At 36.3% G+C, this 15,288-nt stretch overlaps 3 protein-coding genes across 12 annotated transcripts; 1 reads left to right on the top strand and 2 right to left on the bottom strand.

The window, feature by feature from the left end:
* Nucleotides 1-238: 238 nt before the first annotated feature.
* On the bottom strand, nucleotides 239-2,731 carry LOC18024129 (nuclear transcription factor Y subunit A-6). Of its 6 annotated transcripts, none has more exons than XM_024159418.1 (6): nucleotides 2,407-2,731; nucleotides 1,587-1,975; nucleotides 1,405-1,499; nucleotides 1,244-1,321; nucleotides 976-1,140; nucleotides 239-864 (listed from the first exon to the last, which is right to left on the bottom strand). In XM_024159418.1, exons 2-6 carry the CDS (start codon nucleotides 1,891-1,893, stop codon nucleotides 550-552), a joined length of 960 nt encoding a protein of 319 aa, XP_024015186.1. In that variant the 5' UTR covers nucleotides 1,894-1,975; nucleotides 2,407-2,731; the 3' UTR covers nucleotides 239-549. The 6 variants fall into 6 exon arrangements, with proteins under 6 accessions (XP_024015186.1, XP_024015185.1, XP_024015184.1 ...); XM_024159417.1 differs by having other exon boundaries at nucleotides 976-1,146; XM_024159416.1 differs by having other exon boundaries at nucleotides 1,405-1,505.
* Nucleotides 2,732-4,711: 1,980 nt separating this feature from the next.
* On the bottom strand, nucleotides 4,712-9,071 carry LOC18024131 (polyadenylate-binding protein-interacting protein 4). Of its 5 annotated transcripts, none has more exons than XM_024159633.1 (14): nucleotides 8,835-9,071; nucleotides 8,191-8,317; nucleotides 7,959-8,114; nucleotides 7,722-7,858; nucleotides 7,405-7,589; nucleotides 6,869-7,046; nucleotides 6,460-6,776; nucleotides 6,295-6,355; nucleotides 6,164-6,194; nucleotides 5,706-5,941; nucleotides 5,473-5,619; nucleotides 5,286-5,384; nucleotides 5,085-5,180; nucleotides 4,712-4,996 (listed from the first exon to the last, which is right to left on the bottom strand). In XM_024159633.1, exons 2-14 carry the CDS (start codon nucleotides 8,294-8,296, stop codon nucleotides 4,967-4,969), a joined length of 1,779 nt encoding a protein of 592 aa, XP_024015401.1. In that variant the 5' UTR covers nucleotides 8,297-8,317; nucleotides 8,835-9,071; the 3' UTR covers nucleotides 4,712-4,966. The 5 variants fall into 5 exon arrangements, with proteins under 5 accessions (XP_024015401.1, XP_024015402.1, XP_024015399.1 ...); XM_024159634.1 differs by having other exon boundaries at nucleotides 5,300-5,384; nucleotides 6,283-6,355; XM_024159631.1 differs by having other exon boundaries at nucleotides 6,283-6,355.
* Nucleotides 9,072-12,041: 2,970 nt separating this feature from the next.
* On the top strand, nucleotides 12,042-14,932 carry LOC18024132 (protein Brevis radix-like 2). Its single transcript, XM_006407078.2, has 6 exons — nucleotides 12,042-12,459; nucleotides 12,540-12,705; nucleotides 13,007-13,389; nucleotides 13,993-14,128; nucleotides 14,207-14,616; nucleotides 14,722-14,932. The coding sequence occupies exons 2-6, from the start codon at nucleotides 12,577-12,579 to the stop codon at nucleotides 14,798-14,800; spliced, it is 1,137 nt and encodes a 378-aa protein (XP_006407141.1). The 5' UTR covers nucleotides 12,042-12,459; nucleotides 12,540-12,576; the 3' UTR covers nucleotides 14,801-14,932.
* The last annotated feature ends 356 nt before the right edge of the window (nucleotides 14,933-15,288 follow it).

A 15,288-nucleotide genomic window follows, 5' to 3' on the forward strand; every position in this document is an offset into this window, starting at 1 on the left:
CAAATGAGGTTCAATGGACCACCTGACGATCTTTATTTGGATGTAAATGTCTATTACTAATGTCAATCTTTCAGACGTTTATTTTGAACTGAACAAATTGTTTTCAATTATAATAGAAAACCATATGGATTCGGTAAAAGCTATCTTTGTGAGAATTGAGCTAAATCAATGAAGATATTTACTATTGATTGATTTAAATACAAAGTCTTGCAAGAGTTTAGAGCTGAAATGGACTATATAGGCAGCAGAAGGTGAAGTGAGCTCTAAAGAGTAAAAAAAAAAAAAAAATCACATCTTTACATAAACCACAAATCCATGTGGGGTTCGTTTAATCAAAACGATTAAGTTCTAACCAAGTAGACAAACAATACAGCAACAAACCATAAACAATCACATAAAACCCCCCAATAATAGTTAAAAGATTTCAACTTTTTATTTTTTCTTTTGCAGTAGAGATTTGCAGAAAGCAGACTAAAAAGACAGAAACTTCTTTATGGATCATTAATAGCCAAGGATGACTTCCCGTCATGATTTGATGGAGAAACAGTGTCACATGAGAACTGAGACATGGTGGTTTGATGGATAACCTGAGAACCTGAATTGTGGGTTTTGTTGGAACATGTCGTTATTGTTCCCAGTTAAGTCCGAACAAGATGTTGCCGAGCCGCTAGACCCGACCCCAACGCCCGGAATTTCCCTTTGCCTGAACTTTCCCTGAGGGTTCTTGAAGAAACGCGGCGTGCCCAAGAATGAAGGAGATTGTGGAGATTTTGATTCTTGGAGCTTCTTTGTGTTGAGGAATCGCCCACCAGAGCCTCTAGCTCTCTTTAAAGCGTGAAGGTGGCGAGACTCGTGAAGATATGGCTGCATAATTCATAGACAAATTCAGTCTCTTTAGACATACAAAAAAAAAAATCTCTGAAACGTTATATAGTTATTCTGATTATCAGAATAGTTTTATAGAGATGACCATACTTTGCGGACTTTGATGAGCTTGTTCTGAGCTTCAAGCTTTGCACGGTGTTGTCTGCGACGTAGAATGGCTTGGTATTGTTTCGCATTGACGAAGATTGGTTCGTTCTCTTGAGTGTTGTGAGGCAAAAGCATTCTACAAGGAACCAACCCTCCAATTTGTGGATGCTGCACCTTCAATTAATAAAGATCATAAATCGTTTATGCAAAGGCTTTAGTGCGATAAGATGAAACAGCAGCATTATCTTGGAATGTAACAACTTTGTATTACCGTGTGTTGTGATGCATACGGAAAAGACATGAAACCATTGTAATGTGGCGTTTCAGTGCCATGTAGAGGCCAAGAAGCCTGAGGGTATAAAAGATAGACGTTATTATTAGTCTCGTATTTACAAGATTTATGATAAGGTCAAAGATGATTGACAAATTAACCTCAATAGTAGAAGGAACCGCTGAATTTTGAGAGACCTTCGACAAGATTGACTTTGAATGACTTCCACTAGGATTCCCTGCGTTTTCTTTGTAACCTGCATCTGAAACAAGAACCCATAGATCAGCTACAACACATTGCATGAACTCTAATTCGGGTATAAAAAAAGTTGAAAGCTTTGGACCTGAGAGATGGGTTACACTACTGTGGCCATAACGCTTGTTGTTATTATGTTCCCCCAAACTTGCAACCTCACCAGATGAGTCTCCTCGAGTGGATTGTGTTGAGGAAGAATCATGCTCCTGCAACTGAAAACCAGTTTGTTGCATCCCTGGGAAATGGGTAGACATCATCTCCATCTTCATGCTTAATGTGTTGTTGCTTTTGTCGGTCATGGATGCTGATCCTTGGACATTTGAGTTTTTTAACACAGAGTTTCCCCAAGAAGTTGCAGGAAAGGACAATGAATCTTTGCTATGAAAATTTTGCATTGTCTGAAACAATATTTCACTAAGCTAATCTTTCAGACCATAGTAGATCCATCATGAGATAAGAGATGTTTTTTCCAGCAACCTATAATCCAAATCCCAGGTCATGATATTGCATTAAATTGGAACGAATCTAAACAGTTCTTGATCCAAAGGAAGAGCAACAAACAGCAGATCTAAGAGAACAAAAAAAGAAAGAAACCACAGAGCAGATCCGGTTATCATACTAAGCAGAAAGCAAAGATTCAGAATTTGAGAATCAACGGCCTAACGAATCAGATAAAAAAAAAACAGATTTTTGATTCATCACTGTAGCGCTTAGAGAAAAGCACAAACATGCAATACCAGTAACTGGTAAATCATAAATTCAATCGACGAGATTCCCGGAATTTGAACGAAATAAGACATGAGAAATTGAAACTCCTTCGAACTTTACTGATCTAGTGAAAAAAAAACAAAAAAAAAAAACGAGAAAACAGAACATAACTAAAAGAAGAAACAAAAAGATTTTCTCACCTATCAGGTAATCACCTAAAAATGGCTTTTTTTCTCTTCTTCTTCTGAAAGCAGAGTACAAGTAGTCAAATAGAGAGACCCAAAACTAGAAAATCAATGGATTTGGTGAAGATGGAGAGAGAAAAGGAAAACAGATCATGTAAGGTTGAGATGATGCATGTCTCCTTCCTCAAAACATGGCATCTCTCTCCCTCTTTCTCTTTATCTCTTTCACTGTCTCTGCAAATTGGGTATTTATTGGCTATGGCTTGAAAGCTTATTTGTACCTCACTTTTTTATTTCTCTTCGGCAATACCAATTTTTTCGCACCACTAATTTCACCATGAAACACTACCTTTTAGCTTACATTAATTAGTATTATTCGTTAATTTTAATTAATAAACACTCTTATCTTCCTTTTGTGTTTATATTCCTTTTTATTTTTTGTTGTTGTCTCTCTTTACTGTTACCAAATAAAATCATATAAATAGTGAGCTCTATAAATAATCCAGTTGTATAAAGAGGTTAGTACAAGTCTTCTCTATTTGGTTAGAGTTTTTAAAAGTCGTCTATTTGGTTAATACTCTCTCTTTTAATGATGAACTTTAAGATTTTTTAAAAAGGCTTCACAAGAGAAATTGTAAGAGAGAGAGAGAGAGATAATCAGGTGTGTAAGGCCTACGGTACTATCGGATTCTATGTTTTGATGTGATGAAAATTTGTCATTCGAAAAACCAGTGACACATTTGTTCCCTTTCAATATTTTTTTATATTTTAATCACAGCCGCCACATCGCTGTTCAAAAATCCACGCGCGCCTCGATCGCGCGTGATTTTACATCCGATGTTTGAAAGATAAACCACGTCACATATATAACATAGATACATATATAGATACTTCCCTTTCTTTTATAGAAAAATGAAAAATCTAGGGGCAAAGCAAAAGTCAGTGGAGATTGTCAACATCTAACGCAACCATATAAGTATTTTATAAAAAAATTGTGGATGTGAACTTGTTAATTACTTCGCGTAAAAAGATATATAAATCAAGTCAAGCATAGAGATGAATTTTTTAATATAGAAAATCTGGCAACTGTAAATGAACATTCCCGAACACAAGTAAAGTATCGTAGTTGAGGATTATTTTTGTCTGCGTCTTCTTTCGGTATGATTGCTCATTTAATTTAGGTGATTAATGACATTTTTTTTTTAATATGATGCAAATGCATATGGTGGATTTTCAAGTGAGGCAGTCATATAAAGTTTCATTTAAACCTTTATTTCATAGAACACACAAAGTCATAAACACACACATAAGGAGGGTGAATCTATGTACAAGTATCAAAGTCGTATTATTTTTCACTAATGCTTACCTTATGACCAGATGCTACTATGAGTGACTATTTCAGGGCTTGCTTTCCTCAAGTTTCTGCATAAGATAGTGAAAGCAAACAATCAATGAACGGATTCGTTTCTTTGACGTGTTCATTTGCTTTAAAAGTAAAGCTAAATACGGGTACTAAAAATGCCCTAGTCACACGTTAATTACGTCTAGAAGTTTTAGGAATTTTTGATCAAATTAAAAGCAAAAAAAATTACAACTCTTGTGAAAGGATTTTAGGATACCGAAGGATGTACGTATTATGTGTATCTTCATTGGAATCTCTCTACCTAGATACCATTTCGCTAAATGAAAAGCAGATTTTTCTTCTTGATCGATTTTGACCATCCCATTACATTTTCTTAAATTCTTTAATGAATATTTTGGGATAAAATGTAATTATGACGCTTCTCACCACACAACATAGTGGAGACAACAACTCCCTTAGGATGGATCCTCCTTTACAGCAACGGAACATTCATAGAATGTAATATGGATAAAATTTCAAGGACGGCAATACTTGAGAGGAGGCGGAATGCACATTACTATTGTGTGCATTGCAAGATTTGAATTTGAAGGTGACAACCTAAGCATAAATCGGATCATCAATGGTAATATTTAACACTTCAACAGTATCTGGTTACTATCCGAAGCTGGTTATATTATATGTTTGAAGAGATAAAATTCAATTTTTTTGGAGTCGTATTAGCAATGCATGCGCCCATCTGTTTAGTAAGGATAGCCATTGTCGATTTGAATTCTTGGTCGTTATATCACTGTTATCCAACTTTTTCTTATAAGTTGTGTAACAAACGGTTGCGATTTTCAAATCCAATAAAAGTCATCTAGTCGGATTTTCACAAGTTTTGGATTCTAAAAGATAAAATACAAAAATCAGCCGCCATGCACACGCACACAAATTGCGAAAGTGAGGACACGAGAGAAAAACCTAAACTCTAAAATATGTATATCCGTTCTTTTCAGATACAAGAAAACAGACAAGTACATATAGATCGTTCCTTTTTTTTTTCTTTTTTTTTTATTACAGATTAAAATTTCCGATCGGGAAAGCTAAAAAGAAGACGAACATGGTTTCAGTAACTTGGGGTAAGGAAGAAATTAAGAGCGTAAACCAAAACAGAGGGTTGGTTCGTTCAGGTCCTTCACACAAAAAAAGCAACATCATCACCATCAGGTTTTTTTACTCTCGTCCATGATTATATGGATTTTCCTGTTAAAAAAAAAACACAGAGAGATCTCAGCATCCGAAAGCTCAACGCTCCCTTTGAACATAAAACAAAAGAAGAAGAAGCAATAACCGGCTGGTAATGAGGCGGCGGCATGTAGACAACTGGCGGCCTAGGCTGACCAAGCATCATCTGCTGCTGCTGCTGCTGCTGCTGCTGCTGCGGATACTACAACATCACATTTCCCTCACCATTAGAGACTTCTTTCTTTTTAAGAATTTTGATGATTATCATAATAATAAGGGTTTGTGTGTGTGTGTGTGAGTGTCAAACCTGGGGCTGTGCACCTGGAGGATAATATGTTTGAAGATGTTGCTGGCCATGATAATACATCATCTGCTGCTGCTGCTGGCCAGGATATTGCGGTTGCATCTGCCAATTTTTTGCATGGCCAATACGAGTTTTAGAGACCATATTTCGTTTTTTTTTTCAGTAAAATTTACAGCACCAATGAACTTACCCCGTAACTAACAGGCATTCCAGGCATCTGCTGAACAGGACCAGCAGGGTAGTAGAAGGAGGCATCTGCTACTGGAGATTGAGGCCGCACAGGAGCTGGAGATTGTGATGGTTTGAAACTCTTTGCGTTTGGATTGAGTTTGAATTCCTGATCAGACCCAATGACTCATGATTAATAAAAACGAAAACAACTCTTTATCTTTATTTCAGTCTGAACAAATCAAATAACAAAACCTTTGCATTCGGATTAAGCGTGGACTTTTCTGATGACGACAAAGAACCAATGGAGGAGCTTGGTGATAGTCTAGGACGACTTGATGTTGAAGGAGCTGGGCGGCTTTCTGAACTTCTAGAAGAGATGTCAGGTTTTGTTTTACCAGAAACTTGACTGACTTGTTTTTCTCTCTCAGCAACAGCCTTCGTCACCGAGGTTGCACCACCACCACCAAGTTTTGGACCTTCGTTGATATCTATATTCCAAGATGCATATTTTTAGTAGCTTTATGTGAAAATAAATAACTGTGTCAGGCCGAGGAAAAACGTGAGTCCTGCTCGTTAAAAATTAATACTACCACTAGAATATGAAATCCCGTTCAGACTTCTCTGTGGGCATCAATTGTTCAAACGGATAAACAAATATAGAGGGAATGCAGATATAAAAAAAAACACTGCAATAAAGAAGTAGCATATACCTCCATGACCAGAAACTGATTCCTCAGGGGACTGTAAATACAAAAGGAAGCCAAAGAACCAATATTAAAAAAAAAAAAAAAAATAGAACAGGAATAAACGCAAATGCAATCTGGATTACTGTTGAAATTATTCTGTTACTGGGGGAAACCTCTGGATTACTGTTGTTTCTTCGCTCACCCAGCTGGCTCTCACTGTTATGTCAACAGAAATCCCAATGTGAGACAAGTCTTTTAGATGATTTTCCAGAATATAAAGTCTGTAGCCTAATGTCAAATATTAAAAAAAAAAAAATAACCTGATACTGCCGCCTGGGGCAGGAGATTCTCTGGATCTCTGCTCACCAGATATCGAGCAGCTTTGATCTACATTTGTATCTTTCCGAGGAGGCTGACTGTCACCCCGTATTTTTTCATAGCCCTTGCCACTAGAAGAAGCTGACTTCTGGCCATCAGAAGTAGATGAACCACCAAAAGTCTGATCGTTGCTAGTATCCAGCAATTTGTCTTCCTCTTCATCAAACCCACTATCATCAAAGCCATCAACTGGACGGACAGCTGAGTATTTAGTTTCCTCGTCAATATCAAATTTCTCATTAAGCTGAAGGCCTCTTTCCTGCAGGCATGAAGAATTTACAAATTTGGTCTTGTAACAACAACAACAAAAACCTAGGAATCAAGCTGAAAATAAAAAACCCAAAAAATCACCTCTGCCACATGAAGATCTCGGGTATTCTCACCCTCAATCTCTCTTGCAATTCTCACGGCTTGCTCTTCGAGCTCTCTAGTCCGAGTAGCTCTCTCAATTTTTGTGGTATAGAGTTCCTCATCGAAAGTGCTCTTTACTCCAAACAGTGACTCATTCGCCTTAAACTGATCCCATCCCCTACAAGCAAAAACGTATCAGCTGAGCATATTACCAGTAAATACCCATGTTACGAGAAATCTCAGGGAAAAAAAAAGCGTAATAGCTTCACAGCAAAGATGGCTCATAAGAGAGACAACTATGGAAACAGTAGTCTTCCTTATCTTATGGACAGAGATATAGAAAGAGAATAGCTTTCCAAAATGAAGATCATAAGCATAGTGTAAAGTGCAAGCACAAAAATATCTATTCATTCCCACCATTCTCTCATCTAAAAATCTCAGCAAAAGAAACCGTGGACAAATGATCCAGCTGACAATTCTGCATTTCAAACATTCAATAAATAAATTTAACAAGAAATTCAAATATGTGTATATACCTATTCCAAGGGTTATCAAACACATTTTCTAGACCCTGTGGAGCATCCTCATCAGGTACCCAGCGTTGTAGCACTCTTCCGTGATTAACATGACTAGACTGTGATATAGAAGAGTCCGTCAACAGCTCCATCGGCTTCTCACTCTGAACGGCATTTAACATTCCGTCACTGGATACAGAGAGATCCTAACACCAAAATTAATGGTAAAAGGAATGACAATGTCAATCTCAAATTAATCTCCCTGCCATGTAATGTAACACATTGACATAAACTTAATCAGAAAAAAGTTCTCCTGTAGTTAATAAAAGCAAGCACACCTTAGCTACAACTTGCACAAGTTCATCCGCAGGTATAATGAGTGTCTTGGAAGGTGGCTTTCTGACAAATTCGGAACGGGATTTATGCCCTCGTAAAATACCTTCCTTAATCAAGGATGCCATCTTTAGAATGATTCCTGGAAGTTACAAAAAAAAACAATAAATGGCAAGAAATGGTAGTGTCTTTTTAAGCGTTACATCTTTAAGGAAAACAAAAATTCTAATACAGAGCCTCACCAAAATTCTTCTCTACATCAGCAGCATGAAATATACCACTATACACCGATCCATTTTTCAGATGCACTTCCACATGATGCCCAATCGTACATGTTGTGAGGTACACTAAACTATCGCGCGAATGCTTTTTCAAGCTTCCAGCTTTCCCATTGAATGCTGAATATATATATCAACAAGCATGAGAGCTCAGAACATGACGTTGCAGATATATCAAAGAGTATCAACAGCAAACCTGCATTTGAAGTGTTTGCGGGATGTGACTTTACAGGCTGTGGCTTATTCGAAACTCCCTCTCTTTCCCCTCTCTTCTGTGGAGATCCGTTTAATGACGAATTCATTGCAGCCTCAAACTGTTCAAACTAACAAGGAAAGAGAGATAAAGAAGAAGAAAAAACAGAAGATAGTCGGATAAAGGTAATTGACAAAAACAAGCATGGGAACAAACAACAAGCCTCGCCATAACATTAAAAACAACCATAAACAAGAGCTGGATTCATGCATCAAATACATACTGATTAGTCTAAGGAACATTGGATTGTTTATGGATGAAAAACCGGCAAAAAGATGAAGACGAAGAAGATAGTGTTGATTTCAAAGATTATTTCGCTCGGGAAATATGAACAACCGTAATGGATGCAAAACCAAAGAGACGCAAGAACTGAAGGAATTAGAGTAAATCAATGATACAATCATCAGTACTAAATAAAAAGGATCTCCAACGTATTCGAACTTGAACTACGTATTCCAGTAAAACAAACCCTAAATCGGCCACTTGAATCACCAAATTCCCGAAATCTGATCCGATAACGCCGAAGAATAAAGAAGCAAAGTCAATGAATCAAATAGCTCCTAGCTAAAGACATTAGAGATCATTACCTCCAAATGCTAGCCCGATCAGGAACCAACCCGCCGGCACAACTATATACGAATGCTCCGAAAGGGGACGAGCTCGATAGTTTCCAAAGCAGCGAGTTAGGGCTTCTCACAGAGCTAAGATTCGCGTGGAGAGAGTGACGGTAAACTATTCACCATGAATCTTAGAGCAGAAGATATTCGGAGACAATGATCGGAGCTGAGTAACTCTTTGATTTTGGCGAGAAGCAAAATGATGAAAAGAAAGAAGAGCTATACAAGAAACAGATCGTTGTGTGGGATGTAATCACCTACGAGAAGTGCATGGTAAGCTAATATGGTTTCTTCCTGTGACAAAATTCAGTTTTGAGAGGGCTATTAACTATATTTGGGCCCAATCAACCATGGGCTCAAATGGGATTCTTAACTGTATTTGGAAACTTTATGACCCCAACTTGTTTTTCCTTCTTCTTCTGTATTCCCTTTCATCAATCACTTACCTTAGCCATTAAGAACTTTTAATTTATGCAATGCTTTTAGTAAAAATAAAGGGATCGTTCTACATCTTTAGACACACATAAAAAAACACATAAATGATCAAGCCTTCGATTATAATTTACCTTTATTTCACTCCCGAAAGAGATCAGCAAGAATAAAGAGAATTATCAAAGCGTTTCCTGAAGCAAAGCATACTTTGAAATGAAGTTTTGCCTAACTTAGCTTTCAAAATGGTTTTAATTTTTAAATCGAAGTGCTTAAGCCTCGAAGGAGACAGAAAGGTGGGACAAAAAGGCATTGATAGGCTTAGTTGGAAAAATAGCTCTATAAAGTTTAAATTATTATTTAATAACAAGCTTGAATCTAAATATGACATGCTTCATTGCATGTCTCATCATCACTTGTTTTTAGATAGATCGCTTTATGCCTTTTTCTTTCAGTTTGCGAAGGTGCGATATACTTATTTGTCGCCATAAAGCTAGGCATAAATATTAATGATCATAATTGATAAACTTATTAAATAAACTTAACTTAAATCAGTTTAACCTGGTATTGGTATATTTAACCAGCGTACCACCTGCCATTCAAAGAAAGAGAGTTGGAAGATCTTGAGCTCCAATGCCGATAGTATGGAGTGAGCTAACTTAACTTGCTCTAATCCATCCATATCCGAGATAAATATGATATTAAGTTTGGAATTTTTTAACTGAAAAATAGTAATAATAAATGTTTAACACCTAAAATATATATAAAAAAATTAACAGAGAATTCAAGTTACTTTTATCCAATAGTTCCATAAATCGGAAAAAAATAAGTTAAGTATGAGAATTGCGTGAATTGAATTCGAAATTACTTTACATAGATAGGTTGAAGAAATCTGAATGCAGTGTTATATACTCCCTCCGTTTTATAATAAGTGTCGTTTTAGATTTCATTTTTTGTTTCAAAAAAAGTGTCATTCTGCATTTTCAATGTAACTTTTTACTCTTATTTTCTTTTTTATCCCTCATTTAAAGATAATAATATTTGTAATTAAATGTTATAAAAGCATATTGATTAGGAATATATTTGTATATTTTATTAATTTCTTAATTTGTATGAAATATGTTAGAATGACACTTATTATGAAACAGATGAAGTATATATATATTGTATATTTTGTTTTGAATCACTGATGTGATTGTGGGTGGCTCATCAAAAGTAATAGGAATAATATATATGAAACTGTCGCTTCAGAAAGAAATAAAAGCTTGTATCTATAGAATTACAAAAATGCAACATATAGTTTTGACTTTTGAATACTAGCAATTGACTACCAAATTAAACTATTTAAAATTTAAATACATATCTTAGATGCGAGTATGTCCAATATAACGTGCGGGGGAATAGAGGTTCTTGTGACGTTGTAATACAGACGAAAAAAGATTGTTTAGAGCATTTGGTTTAAGGTTCAAAAAAAAAAGTATACAGGCGAAAACATTAAAAAGGAAAGAGAAACAACAACAACAACAACAAAAAAGATGTATCTATTATCTAACATAAAACCAAGAGATAACAGTGATCTTTCACGTGGCAAGGTAAAATAATCATATTTCCAGTATCCGATCTGATCATTCATTGCTGTAATTTTTTGTCCTCCTTTTTTTTATTCGAATAGGCGTTGTTTTAGCTGTCTTAGTTAAAAAAAAGAAATGTATGGTAACAAATTCCACAGTGTAGTTAATTCTCGCCCGTTGCTTCACGGCGCTCCTGTGACCATCTGACATATATACATACACATACACTCGTAATTATTCCTTTTTTGGTTTTGCATATTATTTTGTATGCAATTAATTTAAACGACTAGTATCTTTTTTTATACAAATTAAATGACTACTTGCTTATAAATGTTGAATGAATTTGAATTATGGCTGATAAATAGTAACCTCGGTTAAAGTCACGGTTTTAAATTTTGAACTACTCGTAACTGAGAAAATTGACATATACTAACAAATTAGATTAGTTTTTTTTTCTTTTCTTGTTGGTTTCCTTTTTCCTTCTCTTTTCTTGTGTGCAAAATCGACAGCTAGAATCATTCAATAATGCACGTGTCAATCTCTAAATACACCATGGATATTTTGCACGGTTTCATATTCTATTTCTACTATATAAATAAACCTAAAAAAGCTAATCATTCTATTCTTTACTGAATATCGTACTTTAAAAAAGGAAAGAAACGAAAAAAGAGTAACGGAAACAAATTAAGAGAGGGAACAGATAAAGGAAAAAGAGAAGGGAGAATATAACTTGAAAATTTTCTTTTGTCCGATTTCTTCCACATTTCCAAGCAGTACAATTAGTTTTGTATTCTAATTTTCAGATACATACAACAGTACGAAATAGCAGACTAGTGAAAATTAAGCAAGCTCAAAATTTTGGAAGTGAAATTGCACTGTTATTAAAAATTAATAAAATAACTAATCATATAAATAAAAATTAAATAAGAAGCAAACATACATAAATCAAAACTTGACAAAAATTCGGATATAAAGTAGCTAAAAGCTGTAGAACTATTATGTTGGTAACCGATCAGAATCTGGGTTTTTTGGTTTGGTATTAATCCATAAATACCAAAGTTAGAAAACGAAAAAAAACGAATCTGAAAATGGCCAATAGATAAAAAAAAGAAAAGAAGAAGAAAGAGTAGAGCTTTATATAGGAACTAGGAACACAATACACCACTTGTGCGCTTGCTTTCGCAGTGTCCGACGATCTCAAAGTTCCTCTCTTTTTCTCTCTCTCCTTCTCTCACACTCTGTCTCTCTCACCAAATTCGTAGCTTTTTTGCATTTGCTTCTGAATTCGGCTTCGGATTTCAGAAAGTCCGAAGAGTCTCTCTCACTCAATCTCAGACTGTCAAAGAGCTTCAAGCCGCAAAGAACGGACCCAGAGAGTTTTAATTTAATTCGGAATCGTTTATTGGTCTGATCTGCAGATCCCGTTACCCTAATTTTCCGCAGGCGTAACGGTTCTCCTCCTTGGCCTGCCGTCATTTTGACCTCTTCAATGGTGGCGAAACAAGAGTTTTAATCTCTTTGGCAGAGAAAGCTATCGACTTGCGATTGGATATACTGTAGCTAGAAGTGCAGTGCGCAACTACTGTTGCATAAAGGTACAAATCATTTCGAGTCTTTTTCCGGAAAGTTTTTAGATTTGAGAAAGTGATTTATATTTTCCGGCTTGATTTCTCAGGTCGAATTTGAAACTTCGTGGAGGGTAAGAGAGAGAGATGCTCACGTGCATAGCTTGTTCGAAGCAGCTAAACACATCCAATGGCGGATCTAAGGAAGAAGAAGAAGATGACAGAGTTCTCGGAACACCCAGGTCTAAGCAGGCGATTAAGTCCCTGACGTCACAAGTAGATAAATTTCCTCTTCTTCTTCTGTGTCACTTTCACTACCTGTTGTTTGTCTTTGTCTGAAAAATACAAATGGGAAAAGGAAAGAAACTCCCAGACAGGACCGTTTCGAGAATCTTGTTGGTTTCTGTTTGGGAGCTAAGAATAAAATCAACGAGTCAAATTATCTGCCTACTATTTGGTTTCTGATCTTTCAACGAAATAAGCCAACTTTAGTATGTGGCTTTCAGGTTTTGTTTTCTTTGTGTACTCAATTTTTGTCATAAATCACGTGATTCTTGTTTATGTGTGAAATCTTCAGATAAAAGACATGGCAGTGAAAGCATCAGGTGCCTACAAAAGCTGCAAACCATGTTCGGGGTCGTCAAACCGAAATCAGAACCGAAACTACGCGGATTCGGATGTTGCATCAGCTTCTGGGAGGTTCCATTATGCGTACAAGAGAGCGGGAAGTGGAAGCTCAACACCGAAGATTCTGGGGAAGGAAATGGAGTCAAGGTTGAAAGGGCTTTTGAGTGGAGAAGGAACACCTGAATCCATGAGTGGCAGGACAGAGTCCACAGTGTTCATGGAGGAAGAAGAAGATGAGCCCAAAGAATGGGTTGCTCAAGTGGAGCCTGGTGTCCTCATCACATTTGTATCATTGCCTGAGGGAGGGAATGATCTCAAGCGGATTCGGTTCAGGTAAATTTTTATATGTCCTTTGTAGCAATTTCACAAAATAGAAAAGTTAGGATCCTGAAATGAATTAGAATAGGGGACCTTGAAGATGATACTCAATTGAAATGACCTTTATCCATTATGTTGATGATTTGATTTTTGAAATAGAGATGTGTGTTTCTTGGGGTCAAGCTATGAGAGAAGTACAGTTGGTATTAAAGATGTTATCTTGTGAGTGATTTGTGTTTTTGGAAATCTGCATTTTTCTTGAATCTATCTGAAGTGGTCCCCCAAAGGATTTGTTGTAATTGTGAGATCTTTTGCCAAGAAAGGTTTTTGAAATGTGGATTTATATTTGGGTAGTCGAATCCGATCTTAAATGGATTCCCCAAGAACAGTTGTGTGGGGAAGCGTTTAGTAAATTCATCTTGTAAATGGGGACATTTATGAGAGCAGCTTGATCTAACTAACTTTCTTCATGGCCTTATTAAAAAGAGGGACACTTTGGCTTTTTGTCTGTTGAGCCTAACACTGTTCACTTGGTTGTTATAGTCATTGCGTTTTGTATTACATATGGTTAATTCAGCACCTTGTTTGTTGATTCCTCAAATTTCTACTTGCTTGCAGCCGTGAAATGTTCGATAAATGGCAAGCTCAAAAGTGGTGGGCAGAGAATTTCGACAAGGTCATGGAATTATATAATGTGCAGCAGTTTAATCAGCAGAGCGTCCCGCTTCCAACACATCCTAGATCTGAAGATGGGGTACACATTTGAACGCATAGATCCATTTTCTTATGATTCTTTGAAGTCTATCTAACTAGTAATTCATTTGTATACCAGAGCTCGCGAATTCAGTCTACCAAGAACGGTCCTGCAACTCCACCACTAAACAAAGAATGCCCTCGAGGAAAAGGCTATGGTTCTTCTGGCTCACTCGCTCACCAACCAACAACACAAACACAAGTTCGATACCATGATTCATCTGGTCTTGCTACGACGCCAAAACTCTCTAGCATAAGTGGGACCAAAACCGAGACATCATCGGTTGATGAGTCAGCAAGAAGAAGTAGCTCATCAAGGGAAGAAGAAGAAGAAGAAGAGGAAGAAGAAGCAGATCATTCAGGGGAGCTCTCTGTAAGTATTGCAAGTGACACTGAAACAGAATGGGTGGAACAAGACGAAGCCGGTGTTTACATTACAATCAGAGCTTTACCAGATGGGACTCGCGAGCTTAGACGTGTTCGATTCAGGTAAAAACCATTTACTTTTCTTGTTCTTAGAAAAGAAAAAAAAAATATCTGTTAATAGCAAGCACTTTCACACCACTGAAACAACATTTCTCATTGTTGTTGTAGCCGAGAGAGGTTTGGAGAAACGAATGCAAGATTGTGGTGGGAGCAGAACAGAGCTCGGATACAGCAGCAATACTTGTGATGATGTTTTTACTTTTATGAGAGCGGGTGGATTTATATAACATATATATTTTTAAACCAAATTTTTTAATTAAATTTTTATATACTTTTTCTTTTAACATAATGGTTTATATAGTAAAATAATTGATGTTTGACAGCATTTTTATTGATAAATTATAAAATATCCTTAATCAAATCTGTTTAGAAAGTGTTCAACATAGATGATAAATAAGTACGTTTGAGTTTAACATACAAAAGCCAAATTCAACATAGATGATAAATAAGATGCTCGAAGCCTAAAACATACAAAAGCCAAATTCTTAATTAGATGATAAATAGCAAAACACACAATTTTTTGTTTACCATATATATATAGGCTCTGATTGGTAACTTGCGGAATGGCGGAATTGCGTTTTTAAACACAATTCCACAGGTTTTTTGCCAACCAACAAAAATCCGCGTAATGAAAAAATACACATAAAAACGCAGACTGCGTTTTTGCTTAACAAA

This window comes from Eutrema salsugineum, unplaced genomic scaffold (genome assembly GCF_000478725.1).
Source record: "Eutrema salsugineum unplaced genomic scaffold, Eutsalg1_0 scaffold_13, whole genome shotgun sequence".
In the NCBI taxonomy this organism is placed as follows: Eukaryota; Viridiplantae; Streptophyta; class Magnoliopsida; order Brassicales; family Brassicaceae; genus Eutrema; species Eutrema salsugineum.

Coding starts and splice junctions, on each gene's coding strand:
- LOC18024131 (XM_024159631.1), bottom strand. CDS start 8,296: ATGAATTCGTCATTAAACGGATCTCCACAGAAGAGAGGGGAAAGAGAG. Junction 5,942..6,163: donor ATCAGTTTCTGGTCATGGAG/GTATATGCTACT, acceptor CTTGGAATATAG/ATATCAACGAAGGTCCAAAA. Junction 4,997..5,084: donor CGCCGCCTCATTACCAGCCG/GTTATTGCTTCT, acceptor TTTTTTTAACAG/GAAAATCCATATAATCATGG.
- LOC18024129 (XM_024159415.1), bottom strand. CDS start 1,893: ATGCAAAATTTTCATAGCAAAGATTCATTGTCCTTTCCTGCAACTTCT. Junction 1,506..1,586: donor TAGTGTAACCCATCTCTCAG/GTCCAAAGCTTT, acceptor TTCTTGTTTCAG/ATGCAGGTTACAAAGAAAAC. Junction 1,322..1,404: donor CGGTTCCTTCTACTATTGAG/GTTAATTTGTCA, acceptor TTATACCCTCAG/GCTTCTTGGCCTCTACATGG.
- LOC18024132 (XM_006407078.2), top strand. CDS start 12,577: ATGCTCACGTGCATAGCTTGTTCGAAGCAGCTAAACACATCCAATGGC. Junction 13,390..13,992: donor CTCAAGCGGATTCGGTTCAG/GTAAATTTTTAT, acceptor ACTTGCTTGCAG/CCGTGAAATGTTCGATAAAT. Junction 14,617..14,721: donor CTTAGACGTGTTCGATTCAG/GTAAAAACCATT, acceptor TTGTTGTTGTAG/CCGAGAGAGGTTTGGAGAAA.